Raw genomic sequence first — 17,173 nt, 5'->3', positions numbered from 1 at the left:
ATCATTTGTTTAATAACAGGAGTTAGAAAGGCAGAAACATATGTGTAGTGTGCTGCAGCATAAGATGGATGAACTTAAAGAAGGCCTTCGACAGAGAGATGAGCTTATTGAGGTATGTACATGAACTGTGGAAATACTTAATTTTGAAAAAATGCATTGAGTGGGATGAGGGGCTGTGTGTTGGGAGGAAAGAAAGTTAAAATACCGCAAAGAGTGTACTTGTCTCTTCACATTTGGCTGTACCCTAACATTTTACAACATGACACATAAAGGCAGGCTTAAAACATTAATACTATGGGGCCGGCCTGGTGGCTTAGCAGTTAAGTGTGCGCGCTCCGCTACTGGCGGCCTGGGTTTGGATCCTGGCCGCGCACCGAAGCACCGCTTCTCCAGTCATGCTGAGCCCGCATCCCACATACAGCAACTAGAAGGATATGCAGCTATGACATACAACTATCTACTGGGGCTTTGGGGGTCAAAAAAAAAAGGAGGAGGATTGGCAATAGATGTTAGCTCAGGGCTGATCTTCCTCACAAAAAAAAAAAAACACGTTAATACTATGAACACTATAAACATTTCCCCTTTAAACAGCAGAAGCTTTTGTAATTGTCTTATTCCTAAGCACATTCTTTCCTAAAGATATCTTAGGAAATGGGCAAAAGGAAAAATTACGAAGTACCATTATTCTTTGGAATGTAGTGAATGCTATCTTTTGAGACGTGATTTTGGGGAATAAGAAGTTTATCTTCACTCAGGTATGTACATTTCTGAGGTGGTTAAATGAAAAGAAGAAATTGTCAAAACACCTTATATACAAAAAGGTGAAGGTTGGCCAGTGCTGAGGTTCAGGTTTCTGCTGGTAGAGGAACTCTGAGTGCCGCAGTGTTGGCTACATCTTAGGAATGGGGAGCAGTGTGGTCTACCCAAGAAACCTTTGAAAGCATTTGTCATCCTTTTGTGCCTCTGTTTCTCTTTAAATGTGGTTTTTCCTCTTGAGGTTGTTGTTTTTTGTAAGTATGGAGTTAAATTTGTTGGGAAGGGATCCTGCCCACTACCTTGGTGTGGTTGTTAAGAGCATCTAATGTTAATTTAGTGTGGAGGACATGCGAGTGATATCAAGAAGCCAGCTCTTAATGATCCCTGGGAGACGCCTCACTTAACCATGCTCATACTCATCCACATCTGTCGGTCAGATTCCCCCCCACCCCCTCTCTTTTTTCCTCCCACTTTTCCCCCACCCCAGACCAGCCTCACTTAATCTCTCTCCCTGTAAATAACTTTAAAAACCATTCAATAGAAGAAAAGAAATGACTGTTTTTCTATTTGTGTATTTGTGTTACTTTTCATCGTTCTTGAGAATAATTGAATTGAGCATAGCCTGTTGAAAGCAAGTAGAATTTGTGATTTCTAAATGCAGAAACAGATAACCCTTTGAAAATATCAGATTATATGTGAAGTTAGTTGCCTTGGTTTTCCATCTATGGCGAGAAGCATATTGTCCAAATTCTGTATCCTGCTGGTATTTAAAAATAATCTGAATTCCTCTCCCTTTTTGTCCTTTTGTGTTTTTGTGCGTCAATATGCCAGCCACTTGTCATTTCTTTTTCTAATTAAGATATATACTTTTCCCCTTTTATGATTTCAAACGAATAATAAAACTACTTTGGGAGCTGCTTCTCAGATTTAATAGCTTAAGTTAGAATTGGTTAAGTGTTCTAGTTTTTAATTTGATGTTTGCGTTTAAGAGGAATTGTAATGCTTGATTTGTATAATTTGTTACTGTGGTTTCTTTAAAAGCCCAGTGTGCTCGGTATACAAACTTTAAAAATCTTAGTTTTAGGTGACTTTTATGTTTAGAATTAGCATCTTTTAGATGAAAAACCTTGAATATGACAAAATAATACTTTTTAGTCTAAAATTGAGAATCGCATGGTAAAGTAGATAAGAAATGTGTGAGTAGGGAAAGTAGGTGATGATAATTTACCAATAATGCATAAAGAAAACCTGTTAACGTGAGGGTATAAACTTAACATCATTGCCTAGTTAGAAGAGTTGTTTAAGAATTGCTAAATGCTAAATTCTAGTTTTTGAAAAACTGATGTGACTGTTGATTCGTAATTCATGATATTTTTGCTATCATAGATTCTGCTGACAGAAATTAAGAATGATTAAGCCGAAATATTTCCCTCTTGTATTTTTTTAAGTCTGCTTAAAAAAAATGAAGTTTAAAACTACTTCATGTTCTTTATGATAAGAATTGTTTGTTTATAAGCAAATCTGAATTTCCCTCTCTAGAAATGTAACTTGTTCCATGTTTAGACAAAGGCAGTTATCAAAGGAAGAGTACACATATGGAGTTCTCTGTACACAGAAACCCTAGCTGGCTTGCTGCCACATAGCTGTGGTTGGAATAGTTATTCCCAGTCCCCTTGCTTACTTTTATAGCGGCAAGCCGATGAGAAACCTGTCTCCAAGACACTGGATATCACCTTTCCTTTTAGCAAGCAACTCTCGCTTTTCCTGTTCATCACAGACTTTCCCCCTTTTGTTAAGTTTCTTTATCAGCTTTATTTTTGTTTTCCTCCCTCCAACCCCTTCCCTTTTTCCTTTGTGCTCTTTTATTACCTCTCTTCCCTCTTCCTCTGCAGGAGAATCAACGTATGCAGAAGAAAATAGACACCATGACAAAAGAGGTGTTTGACCTCCAGGACACACTTGTTTGGAAAGATAAAAACATTAGGGTATGAGATGAAATTGGGCTTTGGTCTGAAGCTCATTGATGAGGAATAGACCAATATAATTTAACCTAGAGATTACTAAAAGTCTGTCCTTTTGATTATTTTTAGCATTTATACATTGTGAAATATGAATAAACAGAAGACAGAAAGAAACTTGCATGGGAAAACCTGATAGTATGCCTGGAAAGAACTCTTCTTTCTAGCTGTCTCTGGTCTTGCGAAACCTACAAGGAGGAACTTTCTAAGGAAGTTTTCTTTATTCCCCTAGGATTCTTATCCAGAAGCAGCCACAAGCATTTAATTCAAACTCTGTGGGTAACTTGATTTCCTTACATTGCAAGAATTTGGATAAGAAACAAGAGGATAAGGAGTGGGAGTGGGGAAAAGTTATTAGCATCCCATAAATCCTTGGTGAATAAAATAGGAAGAGATTAAAATCAGTTTAATTACGGAAGTGAATAGGAATGTAAGATTTGCCAGAGCTGCCAAACTGTGACGTCATCTCTAATTATAACCCGTTAACTCCCCAAAGCAGGGGCCCAGATAAAGAAAAAGTCTTCAGTCCTTTTTGCTAAGCCCTTCAGGTAGTTTCCAGATACACAGGAGGCTGATAGAATTCGCACCAGTTTGTCCCATGTGGCATTTGGCAGCCACATACATCTCATGGGATGAGCTCTCTGTTCTGCTGTAGGGGAACCACAGCCATAGCTGCCAGAGGCTTACCTTGTCAGGGAAGGGCTGTGTTGGAAGAAACAGAGAGAAGGAAACTCTTGGCCTGAGGACATAGTGAGAAAGTCTTGTTCTGCTTGAGATTAGAGAGGGTAGGGAAAAGTTGGCAAAGATACCTCAGAGCACCTGCAGTAGACATGCTTGGATGTGAAACCCTCTGGATCATACCCACCATTGTTAGAGGCATTCTGATATCCAGTTCTTTTCATGTCTCCAAGGACCCTATCCTCTCATTAATAAACACATGGGAAACAAAATTATTTCTTAAGAGTTTGGTAGACTGAAAGTTTTGAAGAAATAAAGCTACCTTTTGGAGTTTCTGATACTTAAAAACCAACTTTCTAAAATTCCACTCAATGCTCTATAGAAGAGCCTTCTGGGGTATAAATGAACAAATGAACTCTGTTAAAAGTTTTGAAATTGTGATTGTGAACTAGTGATTTTATTTAATTTTTTCCTTGGGGAATTTAAAATGAGATGTGAAAAAATGTATGGTGCAAAGTAGGGTGTGAGATGAAATTTGTACTTTTAGGTAAAACCTGGTCACTATCTAGAATGGGCTTCCTATAGGACTTTACATAATTGTCTTTAGCACAGATCTGCAGGTCTACGATTTTTATTTTGTATAATTATCTTAGTATTTAAAACTGATTATTTTGGACCAGTTACAGAAAAACCCCAGACCTCTCAGTCCAATAAAATAGCTATTCAAAATAAAACAAAAATTTTCTGTCAAAAAGATACACTGATGGTTACGATATAAATTATGTGACTTTTTAGCTTTCTTGGCATTATTGAATGAATAAGTGGGTATCTTCTTTCTATGTGGTAGATAATAATGTGATCCTTTGGCTTTTTTTTTTTTTAAATTAAACTTGAAAAAATTTTTTGAGGTAATTGTAGATTAACATGCAGTTGTAAGAAATGATACAAAGAGATCCTGTATGCCCTTTATCCAGTTTTCCCCAAATGTAACATCTTGCAAAACTGTAGTACAATATCACAACCAGAATATTGACCTTGATAAAGTCAAGATACCATTTTCGTCACCATAAGGGATCTCTCCTGTTGCCCTTTTATACCATGTTTACTACCTCCCCTACCCCATCCCAAGCCCTGGCAACCACTAATCTGTTTTTCATTTCTATAATTTTGCCATTTTAAGAATGTTATGTAAACAGAATCATACAATATATAACCTTTTGGAATTACGTTTTTTCATTTAGCATAATTCCCTTGAGATTCATCCAAGTTATTGCATGTATCAGTAGTTCATCCCTCCTCTGACTTTAAAAAAATTTTTTTAAGTTGTGGTAAAATACAAAAACATAAAATTTACCGTTTTAACCATTTTTAAGTGTAGAGTTTAGTGGTAGTACATACATTTGCATTATTGTGCTACCGTCACCACCATCTATCCCCAGAACTCTTTTCATCTTGCAGAACTGACTAAAACTCTGTACCCATTAAACAACAACTCCCCAATTTCTTCTCCCCCCCAGCCCCTGGCAACCACCATTCTACTTTCTGTCTCTGTGAATTTGACTACTCTAGGTACCTCATACAAGTGGAATCATATAGTATTTGTCTTTTTGTGGGTGGCTTATTTCACTTAGCATATATCATCAAGGTTCATCCATGTTGTAGCATGTGTCAGAATGTCCTTCCTTTTTAAGACTGAATAATATTTCCCCGTATGTATATATCACATTCTGTTTATCCACTCATCTGTTGATGGACACTTAGTTTGCTTTCAGCTTTTGGCTATTGTGAATAATGTTGCTGTGAACATGAGTCTGCAAATAACTCTCTGTGACCTTGCTTTCATTTCCTTTGGGTATATACCCAGGAGTGGAATTGCTGCGTAATATAGTAATTCTATGTTTAATTTTTGGAGGAACAGCCATACTGTGTTCCATAGCAGCTGTACCATTTTACATTCCCACCAGTGCAAAGGGTTCCAATTTCTCTACATCCTTACCAGAACTTGTTTTTTGTTTTTTTGATCGTAGCCATCCTAATGCATGTGAGGTGGTCTTCCTTTGACTTTTAGAAGACACATTTTCACTATGGTCAGTGACTGACTTAATGCATCACTCGTCTCTAGCTTCGTTTTCAAGATTTAAATTTAGTAACTTGCTAAAGGAACATGGCCATTATTCTCACGTTAAAGTTGTTTTCTTGCGTTCTTCATTGATCCTAGTGGTTGTACCTATAGCCCCATGGCAGTTCCAAGTGCCAGGTGCCATGTGTGGAATATACAAAGGTATAAACAAAGGACTTGCATATCTGTATAGCCCAGCATAAGACTCACTCTCATTCTGACTAAAGATATTTGTGCCCTTATGCAATTATGCAGAGAATTAACCTGTTTCCCAAAAGTTCAGCCTATTATACATATCCTTCAGGCTTCTTGACACTAGAATTTGAGGTTAGGTCAGGGGTAAAGAATTATTTAGATCTCCACAAGCATGTATTTTTTACCCTAAAAAAAAAATCTACTGTAGGAGCTATTATTGAATGTAAACACAAGGGTAGTGGTTATATGGTCAGGTAATACAGAAGATTTCAGATCCAGCGTGAATACATTTGGTCCAATTATAAGGTATTTCAGTAGTCTTCAAATTTTGTGGTGAAATGGGAGAACTTACAGGATGTATTTTATTTTCCCACCCATAATTATGGGAAGATGAAGTTAAGTCCAAAAGTAAAGATAAAATCCACACTATAAGATGTGGAAGAGGAGCAAGTGGCATGTTCTAGCATTTGCTAGAATTCCTAGTTTCAGATTGGTCTGTTCCTAAGAGATCTTTTATATTCAGTGGTGGTGTTTTATCTAGAGCGTGTTGTGGCAGTGATCACTGACCCAGTTACATGGGGTGATGCATGGCAGAACTATGCACGCAGATACCAATAACCAAAAATATCTAACCCAGCAGAGATTAAAGCGACTGTCAGCAGATGGGAAAGTAATGCTTGTGCTTTGTTGTCCTAATGTTACGTTTGTTATTAATGTAATGGAGTGTTAATATTAGCTTGAAGTGTTAGAGTAAATGCCTTATGATGCTAGAAATTCAAATTATTAATTTACAGGCAGACTCAAGACACATCATATGGTGTGAATGTAAATTGTTGAAAGGAAGTTAGATATTGATGTTGCAGTTTGGAATTAAGGAGTAGAACTTGCCTAATGGACTACTTTTCTAGCAGCATTTGAGGAGACAATAAGGGAACATAGTATTGGCCTTCATGGGGCTGTGATACAGAAAAAGTACGCAAGGGCTTTGGAACCAAAAAGAACTGAATTCATTTTCTCGCTTTGCCACTTACTGTGACTTTGGGCAAAACAATATAATCTCTCTGAGCCTCAATTTTTTGATCTGTGAAATGGGTATAAGACAAGTACAGGGTAGATAAGGGAGAAATTATATATATAAATATAAGAGCAAAATTAGATATATACAACAGTGCCTGCCATGTAGTTGGAACTATACAATGGTAGTTGCTATCATGCCTTATTTACTTATTGTTTGGTTGCAGAATAGGATTATAATGATTTAAAAAACTGTCAAACTATTCAGCCATCAGTTAGCTCACTTCTAAACCCAATAAACCAAGATTAAAGTTACCTACCTGTTGTAGTTTAACTTCTTGGATTAATGAGAATGCTGGCAGAAAACATTAAATATATGAACAAATGTGTAGAGAAAGGCTTTTTCAAATAGCCCAGCTGTCAGGTCCGTACATAGACTGCTTAACTTGGGTATGTTTTAAAGTCTGGGTTATTTTATTTCATAGAGTAGATTTGATTTGTCACTGATGACCAAAATGTGTTCGTGCTTCTGCACTGTCCTCCTCAGCTCTGACAGTTGTGAGATACAGGCAATGGCAGGGAAAATACATATGGAGACACCAGCTGCTTTTCCTGAGCCTTCCCTGGTGACTTAGGCACTGCAGGCAGTGCCTTTCACTTAGTGCTCCATTAAGCCTGTGTCATGGGATGGGTGGGTGCTGCTGTTATCCTTTCTTTTGTTTGGATGAGGAAACTGAGGCATAGATAAGTTAAGTGCCAGGACTGAAAAGCCTGATTCCAAAACGCATGTGCTGCTACCCTCCATAGGTGAGCTGTATTTATTTTGTCAGTGTTTTATTTTTATTTTTCACATTTTGAAGGTATATTGGAAAACCAAATAACTCAGTTGTATTTAATTAACAAAATATGTCCTTGAGAATCACTTTGGAGATTAACTGTTTTTAATTAAGTGGTATTTGAGGAATATTTGCCACACTACTTGAGAACAATCACTATACCCAATATTTAATTAAAATACCTTATGTATACTTGTTATGTTTCTTCCAGAACCTTTTTTGTTTTTTAATTTTTAAAAAAGTCAAGTATATTCTTGAATAAACTATTTTAGTTAAATATTAAATGTGTTTTTTGGTTCACCAAATGAAAATGTACTAAGAAGGTCAGTGAGAAAAACTATTTTAATATTACAGCTGTCTTCATCTTCCTTTTCCTGTTTTTTTCATTGACTGGAAAAGAAAGACTTGTTTTCTTGCCTGATTTGATAAGCATGTTTTGCCAAATTTATGCACAATTAACCAGTTTCTATTAAAACTCTCTTCTGATGTATATCCACATAACTTTGTATTTCCTTCCATATCTAACTGCTTGTTTCCAAGCTTTTAACTGCTTTCTTGCCTTTTATGCCTTTATCTTTGTTTATTTGAATTAGGTACTTCTCTGCTACCTTTCACTTGCTCTTTTTCTGAGCCATTCTTTCCCTTGCTACCCTGTCTAAAACCAGGCCCTAGAGAAACAGAAAGAATACATTGCCTGCCTTAGGAATGAGCGAGATAAGCTCAGAGAGGAGCTGGCTGACCTGAAGGAGACAGTGAAGACAGGAGAGGTATGTTAGCATTAGCCTAGAGCTCAAGTCCCTCACTGCTATATTCTTCCTTCATTTTTGTCCTGTCATCTTTCCTAGCCTGAGTACAAACCAGTGTTTATTCTTCAATACAGATTTGGTAGGTTTAAGTCATTTCCTCTACAGAACTAAATTCCATGTAACTAGTTTAACCAGGTTTTACCTGTGGCAAATATATATTGTCACAGAGTCACCTCACAGAGCCACAGAGTCACCTCACAGAGCATATTGCTTCTGTGTGGGCCATCTTTTGTGATGGTAGGTTTTTTTTCTTCCCCACAGAAACATGGCTTAGTTATAATCCCCGATGGGACTCCCAATGGTGATGTCAATCATGAACCAGTGGTTGGAGCCATCACTGTTGTGTCTCAGGAAGCTGCTCAGGTCTTGGAGTCAGCAGGAGAAGGGCCACTAGGTAAGACACTGGTTTCTGTGTTGACTTGGATTAATGTCCTGTTGGACTTCCAGCTTGTTCATATCCCATCTTGGAAAACAAAAACAACACAAGGGCTGTCTGAACCCTATCTAGATCCCTAACAGGAAGAAATTCGGGCACATTGTCTTCAGACATCCTTGACCTTGGGAAACTAGTATCTGGGTCATTGTAAGGCAGTAAGTGTAGCTGTCAGGCCCCTGGATGGAAACATTGTGGGTGTATACATATTGCTTTTTCACTTAAATATGGCACATTGCTTTTTCACTTAAATACAAACCTGCAAAGAGATAATCCAGCACACCTGTCCCAGGGAACGAGTGGGCTGGTAGAGGACTTCCCAAGTATGTTTTAAGTTTCTTCTTCCTGGAGCATCTGGTTTTATGTTCTGCTGCTTATCCCAGGGTTCTGTAGCTCTTTGCTACTGCATTTCTTAAGGCAAGAAGCAGATGACCAAGAAGATATCAGGAATGTTATTTCCAGGGCAGGGCTTCTGAACCTCTTAAAGTCTAAGTCTCTTAAATTTAACCCTTTGAGAGTCTAATGACACCTCTCTCAGGAAACCACACAAATGCCCATCCATTGCTTCCACTAAGAATCCTGTGCTAGAGAAAAAGAATAGCACAGATAGATTTGGTACCATCAGCTCACTTTTACTTATTAAAAAACGCTCTTTTTTATCTTGTTTTTATATATATGTAGGTTTCCTAGAGGAGTGGGATATACTGTAAGGGGGTGGAAGCTGGAAAACTTTTTAAAAGTTAGTAATCGTTCTCTAATATACAGAATTCCAGAAATGTAATTATAGAGCACTTTGATAAAGCAGAAGATGCTAGCGAGGCGAATGAGAGAGCTGCTCTGGAGAATGGAATGTGTACAGGTGTGGGCAGCTCAGTGTTTCCTTTGCCTGTTTGGAAGGGGCTGAAGAAACCAGAACTTACATTTGGCCGTGACCCTGGTTGGTTGTCGGGAGCGCTGGCTAGGTGTCAGCTGCTTTTTTTTTACTCATCTGTGGGTATCCCCTCAGTCCAGGGGGCCTATTTTAAGGCATGCTTGGGAAGGAGCAGCCCTCACCACAGGCCATGAGCAAGCCCTAGTGATCCTGCTACTAAGCCTCAGACGAGCTCTTGATGGCCCACATCTTAGACTTGGTCCCCCTCCCTCCCTGCACTAGCTCTTGTGGACCTTTGCCTCTTCCAACATTGTGTTCCTGTCTTTTTTTTGCTCCAGCTTCCCCTCTCAGTCCCACTCTTACCCTTGCCTTCTCTCCCGTATATTTTTTTTTCTCCTGCTAAGGGCTTAAGCCTGTGGGAGCACCCTTGGCATTTGAGTTGTCTGTCTACTGGTAAAAGGTTGCAAATTTTTGAAACAAGGAAATGATCTTTGTGCTTCAGTTTGTCTTTAAATGGAAAATCACTGCCCGAGGGAGCAAATGTTGTATTTAGTGTGCTGATAAATATCAGTTATGTAGACATATGTGTTGAATAATTAAGTACTTTTCCTTAACACCATTAAAGCCTTCATGTCTTTTGATATTCAGAGCTGTAAGTTGTTTACCAGATAATGTTTGCTGTGTATGAATTTGAAGAATTATTTTTAATTGTTATATACTACATCATTACAAATTTAGTTTACAACCTTTTTCATTTGTTTTAGATGTAAGGCTACGAAAACTTGCTGGAGAAAAGGAAGAGCTACTATCACAGGTAAAGGCATTCTTTTCATTAGAAGGTAACGTTAATTGTAACTGACCAAATCACGTGGTAAAATGTTAGCAAACTCAGATGTACACTAGAAAGAAATGTGCATATTTCAAACATGAGTACTCAAGATTTGAAGGATAAAAAGATATTTCATATTTTCCTTCTTTGTTTCCTATTCTTTCAAAAATATCTATAGGACACATAGTTTAAGGAATCGAAGAGTTCTACAGAGCTTGTTATGAAGACGGAAGTTCCCTGCCCTGCCTCCTCCACCCTTACCCCTGACCATTCCTATTTGGTTCTTTCAGCTGATTCTTTTGGTGTGTACTATCCTTGTATATTTCTGTATAACATGCTTATGTTGCTTCTTGATTGTTCTATTTTAGGCATTCTCTGTTGACATCCTTCTATGGAAGATGAGGATTTAGCTTTCTTTCATCCCCTGTCCCTACCACACACGTGTACTTCCCATCCCCACATCCTCCTACTAAAGGAAGTGTAATTCCAGTCTGCTTATGTTACTAGAACTCTGTAAACACTACTCACAGTGGAGCCATGTAGCATTCTAGGATTGCCTTTCATCTCCTCACAACTCCTTATTTCCCTAAGGTTAACATTGTGGTTTTTCTTTTCATTTGTTTGATTTCCTATGTCTTTATCATTAATTTAGCTGCAGTCCCTGAGTGTTTTCAGATGCATCAAGTATTCTCTCAGTTCCATCTTTTTGATTCTTGGAGCATCTGACTCATCCCATTCTGAACTTACTGGCTCAGCGCTCCCTCAGTATAGAGATGTGACCACCCTTCATCACCATCTGGAGTTTTTTCTGCCTGTGGTTCAGGGTGGATTCCCTTTTTGTAATGTCTTATGCCTTCCTCCTCCTTTATTCATTCTCTTATTTTGGTACATTCCCCGGTAACTTCCTGAAAAAAGGTATGTAGGCTGTAAATTTTTCTTAACTTTGCAGGCCTGAAAATGTCTTCATTTTACCCTCTTGATTAACAGTTTGACTGGGTATAGAATTCTGATTTGCAATCATTTACCTTCACTTTTTTTTTTTTTTTTAATAAATTCCTTCATTGTCTTTTGGCTTCCAGTGTGGCTGTTGAGAATTTCAAGGACACTTTGATTTTTGATCTTGTCCCCCTTCTCTGGAAGCTTGTATCATACTCTCTTTCTCCCTAGTGTTCTGAAATTTCAGAGTTTTGTGATTTGGAGTTTTCATGTCTGTCAGTTCTCGGAATTCTTATCCTTCAGTCCTGGGAAAATTTCTTGAATGATTTTGTTATTGATTTTCTCCTTTCCCATGTTCTGTGTTATCTCTTTTTGGAACTCCTATTCAGTCATTCAGATGTTGAATGAGATTCCACCACTATTTAACAGGCACTATTCTAGGCACTTTGGATATTTCAGTGAACAAATCAGTTAAAAAAAAATCCCTGCCCTAGTGGACCTTACATTTTAGTTGGGGGAGACCAGATAATAAACAGTAAACATAAAAAAGTAAATCAGATGGTATGTTAGAGGTGAATGCATTTGTTGTATATGTTTTTCCAGCTACATTTAGCTGCACAGGTGCAGGCATGGAGTGGGTAGAGAGTTAGATTTTACTAGGCGAGTATAACAGAGCAGAGGAGGTAAGGGTGTGCAAGAGAGTGATGATAATGATGGACATGGAGATTAAACTAGGTAAGGAGGTTTGAGAGGACATGCAGGAAAACATCAAGGCACACTGGAAAGAAGATGGAAACAGTGGGTTTAGAGGTGCCAGTGAGGTTAAAGGATTTTTTGAGTTGGGGTCCAGAGAGCGAGCTGGAAAGATAAGGAATAGTGTAAAGAAGATACATGGCACTGAATTATGTAGGGATTGCAGTTATCTTATGATGAGATAAAGTGTATGACTGTGGGACTGAGTGGTTGAGAGCAAGAAGGGATAGACGGCAAGGTCCTTGGAGAGGAGGTGTTCCAGAAGCGGACGTCAGTTGTAGGAGAAGTCCGCTACTTAGATGTATTTTGAAATGGCCAAGAATTAAGACAGGAATAGTCTTGAGGGAGTATGTCAGGAGCTAAAACGGTAAAGAAAAAGTGGAATGATGGCAATGATGAGGCGTAGTTAGTATTTATAGTTTGAAGAGATGAGATTAGGAACTGGGAATTTTAGGGAGGATAGAGGGAGAGTAGCTGGGCAACAGCAAGGAAAGGAAGAGGACATCGATTCCATTTTCAGGCTCCGTGGTAGGAGGGCTGTGGGAGAAAAACAGCCAGAACTCTAGAGGGCTGCAGAGGAAGCCGGATTCTCAGGGGAGAGCAGGTTTCCAGTAGAGCACCAAGGTAAAGGGAATGCTTAGAGAAGAGACTGAGGATGGAGGGGGTTCTGCTGATGCCGCAATGATAATCCAGAGGGTATAGTGGAAGAGTTTCAGGCTTTGGGAAAGGTTCGGAGATGAAGACAGAATAGGAGCTATACAGAGCCTTTTGGGGAAGAGTGCAGGAGAGGAGAAATTCCGAACATTCCTGTCGAGATGGACACAAACAGGAATGTCGGGGATAATGAGATTAGTCCTGGTTCACCCCAGGCAGTTAGTTTTGACAACTCTCTGTGTGTTGAAAGAGCAGAGTTGTCTGGGAATCATGGCTTTAGTCCTAGTGTGGAACTCGCTCTTTCCCCATTGGGGGAGTGGTACACTTAGTCCTAGTGCCGAACCTTCCCTTTGACCCCTGTTGATGGAGTGAGGACAGTTGGGGAAGCCACCTGGAACTCTGAGCATGCAGACTCACCCTTGACCCTTGATGATGGAGGACAAAGGAGGCATGAGGAGGTTTGGTCTCCGTTCCAGATGTGGGCCCCTCTGTAGGGGAGGGGTCGACTTGCTGTGAGTTGTGGTGCTTCCTGGATCTCTGTTGATGAGATTCATAGGCATTTGGGGAAACATGACTCTGATTTCTGATGGAGGGGGACATTAGACCTCGGGACTGATGCTCAGCTTTCTTGTTATTTCTCTCCTCTTGTTCCATCTCTTTTGCTCTGCTTTCTAAAAGATTTTTGCAACTTGATCTTCTCATTCTTTTATTGAGTTTCTATTTCTTCAGTCATTTCAAGGATGCAGATAGTTTCACTTATCTCGGAGGATATTGATAAGCTGGTTGGTTTGTTTTCTGATGTTTTTTCCTGTCTGCATAGTTTATTTCCTTCCAGATGCTCTTTTATCTATATTTATTCGGTCGTCAGTTTAAAAGTAGGGTGGGCAGCTCTGAGCATATGGGTAAGGCTGATGGGCAGCTCTGAGCATATGGGTAAGGCTTGTCCAAGTTTTTGTGACAATTGATGTGGCCAGGTGTTTTGTTGGGAACTTCAATGTGGGAACGTTGGTCTTCTATTTTAGGCTAGTCAAAGAGTTCTAAACAGAGATATCCTCCAGCCTTCTGACCGAGGGAACAGGCCTGGCTGTCTGCATTCTGGGAACTGAGGGTGGACTAGAGGCTTCAGCATTCAATACACATCTGTTCACCTAATATCCTTGTTTTCCATATGTGAGACTCCTGTCTCCAACTGGGCCTTGTTTTTTCCCAACCCTATTTTTTTTAGTTTTTTGATTTTGTAAATTAAAAAAGCAGCTTTATTAGGGTATAATTGGTGTAGAATAAGTTGCACATACTTAAAGTGTACCAATGTACATACCTGTATTAGTTTCCTAGGGCTGCCGTAACAAAATACCATAAACCAGGTGGCTTAGAGCAACAGAAATCTATTGTCTCACAGTTCTGGAGGTTAGAAGTCCAAGATCAAAGAGTAGCAGTGTTGGCTCCTTCTGAGGCCTGTAAAGGGAAATCTGTTCCATGCTTCTTTTCTAGCTTCTGGTGTTTTGTTGGAAATCTTTGGCATTTCTTAGCCTATAAATAGCATTCTCTGTCTTCATATCATCTTCCCTCTGTATGTGTCCGTCTCTTCATATGGCATTCTTTTTATAAGGACAGCAGTCATAGTGGATTAGGGGCCTACCCTATTCCAGTATGACCTCATCTTAAGTTAACTAATTGCATCTGCAGTGACTTAATTTCCAAATAAGGTCACATTCTGAGGTCCTGGGGATAGGACTTCAATATACAAATTTGGGGGGGACACAATTCAACTCATAGCAATACCTGTGAAACCATCAACACAATCAAGATGTTGAAAATATCTGTTAATTCCCCGAAGTTTCTACATCCCTTTGCAAACCTTCCTTCTTGCACCTTCCCTCTCTCCCCCTCTCCAGGCAACCACTGATCTGCTTTTTGTCACTATAGTTCGCATTTTCTGGAGTTTTATATAATTGGGTTTATACAGTATGTACTCTTCTTTGTCTAGCATCTTTCATACAGCGTACTTATTTTGAGATTCAGCCATGCTGTTGCATGTATCAGTAGTACTTTCCCTTTTATTGCTGAGTAGTAATTTCATTATATACATGTACCACAATTTGTTTATCCTCCTGTTGATGGACATTTGGATTGCTTCCAGTTTTGGGCTATTATGAATAAGCTGCTTTGAATGTCCTTTATTTTGGGTAAAATAAGGTAAATTAACTATGTAGCCACACTCAAAAATATATTTCCAATCATTTCTGTATATGGAAACTTTTCTAAATATTTAACCTAACTCTAAAATTAAACACAAAACATCTAACTGCCCATGGAATTTTCTATTTTTAATAAAAGAAACAAAAAACCCCCAAAAGATGTGCTTTTCCACAAACCTACACAAATAAGAAACTATGGCTTTTTTTTTTTTGTGAGGAAGATCAGCCCTGAACTAACATCCATTGCCAATCCTCCTCTTTTTGCTGAGGAAGCAACATCCATGGGCTAACATCCATGCCCATCTTCCTCTACTTTATATGGGACGCCGCCACAGCATGGCTTGACAAGTGGTGCATTGGGTGCGCGCCTGGGATCTGAACCCGCGAACCCCGGGCCGCCAAAGCGGAGCACGCGCACTTAACTGCTATGCCACTGGGCCAGCCCCCAAACTATGGCTATTTTTATTGGGACACCTGGTTCTGGAGCTTGCTCCTTTTGGTATTTGGTCATAGCTTATCTCTAGCACCTTGAACAGTGCGTCCCCCATAGTAGGCACTCAATAAAATAGTTTTTGAATGAATGATTTGTGGCTGATGAGGATATGCCTTGTTCTGTGATGTGGCCATTGGGCCAAGCATTTGTTTCGTTTGAGAGACTGGATCTTGCTGAGGAGCCTTCATTTCCCTTCAGATTAGAAAACTGAAGCTGCAGTTAGAGGAAGAGCGGCAGAAGTGCTCCAGGAGTGACGGCATGGTGGGTGACCTGGAAGGAATGCAGAATGGCTCGGACTTGCAGTTCATCGAAATGCAGAGTAGGTGCTGGGGGACAGGCCAGTCCCAATCTGTATGTAGGCTGTGTCCTAGGAGTGGGATTGCAAGCAGGCTGCTAGTCTTGTAATTCGCATTTCTCAAGAGGAGCTATGTTACAAAGATGAGTTAGTCCTCAGCCAGTCCAGAAAAGCAGTCCTGGTCAGTAATGGAGCCAGATAGAGGCTTCTGCTAGCCTGTATGCTTCAGAGGATGATGAGAGGATTAAGAGTTAGTGCTCTTCCCCCTGCTGGGCAAAGTGATTTCTAGGAACATTTTGCAAATAATGACATCCTGACATTGTCCTTTTCCATATCCCTATGTCATCTTTAAGCTCCCATACAGCACCCTTCTTAATTACGGTTTTTTTCTATGGAATTTATCTTGGATAATTGGAGGGATATATTTGGAACTAACTCACACTAATGTTGAATAGTTTCAGAATTTTCCCAGAAATATTGTTGACTCAAATTAATCTTTATTAGATGGAATTTAAAACAAGGCCACAAAGTAAGCCTATTCAGTTTACCTAAATTTATTTGTTTTTCTCCCTTTCTGCTTTTGACCTCCTATTATTTTTAAATGCCTACTGTATTCACAGTAATTCCCATAGTACGGAGATTTCAGCAGCCATTTATATGTGTTAGATAATATATAATTCACAGATGGGGAGACTTTTATTTTTCCAGTGTGACAATAGCTTTTCTGATAATTTATTTTAAAATATTGGTTATTTCATGGCCTTTTCATCTAAATATTCTGAGTTAAGCTAAATAGAAAAGACTTCTTGGATTAAGGCTTATTAATAGTAACTTATTAATACTAACTTTTGAGGTCAATATCATTTCCTCTATTGGATATCAGAACCCCTGTGACACTTCATGGTAAATATTTTGTTCTGGAAATATCATTTTGGTGTGGAGGGTAGATGGAGACAGGGGCATGACAAGAGGCAGGCTGACTAGTTAGGAGGCTGTGATGAACTGAATCAGTACAATGGCTGCCAACAGTCCTAGAGAGGGTTCAGGGGATCAATTTGAAAGAGATTGGCCTAAAGCAGCAAATTCAGAAGGAATCCTGTTGAGAGGGAATGGGCATGCATTTATGTGTGAATGTGTCCTAGAGCAGGTAGGTGTTATAGAGTTGGCATTTGTGGAGGTAGGGAAAGTACCCAGGGTGCGGCTGGAGATTGAGGTGAGCTGAACAGAACCAGAGAAGGCTGGGCCTGGCTAGTAAAGACAAGAGCAGGCAGCTCCCCTGCACCAGGGGC

General features: G+C 39.3%; 1 protein-coding gene across 13 annotated transcripts in view; it reads left to right on the top strand.

Moving 5' to 3' along the window:
* LRRFIP2 (LRR binding FLII interacting protein 2) overlaps positions 1-17,173 on the top strand; it is a 114,745-nt gene that overhangs the window by 88,123 nt on the left and 9,449 nt on the right. For 5 of the 13 annotated variants that reach the window (XM_087430702.1, XM_087430708.1, XM_087430705.1 and 2 more), the window contains 6 exons: positions 20-112; positions 2,649-2,741; positions 8,282-8,383; positions 8,684-8,816; positions 10,491-10,540; positions 15,788-15,908. In XM_087430702.1, coding sequence (XP_087286828.1) covers positions 20-112; positions 2,649-2,741; positions 8,282-8,383; positions 8,684-8,816; positions 10,491-10,540; positions 15,788-15,908 — 592 coding nt within the window. The remainder of the gene's footprint in view (positions 1-19; positions 113-2,648; positions 2,742-8,281; positions 8,384-8,683; positions 8,817-10,490; positions 10,541-15,787; positions 15,909-17,173) is intronic. The other 8 variants (XM_087430710.1, XM_087430709.1, XM_087430707.1 and 5 more) reach the window with 3 other exon arrangements.

This window comes from Ceratotherium simum, chromosome 5 (assembly GCF_057802395.1).
Source record: "Ceratotherium simum simum isolate JZ-2026a chromosome 5, ASM5780239v1, whole genome shotgun sequence".
In the NCBI taxonomy this organism is placed as follows: domain Eukaryota; kingdom Metazoa; phylum Chordata; class Mammalia; order Perissodactyla; family Rhinocerotidae; genus Ceratotherium; species Ceratotherium simum.
Note: the sequence above shows the minus strand (reverse complement) of the source record. Positions and strands in the feature narration are given on the sequence as shown.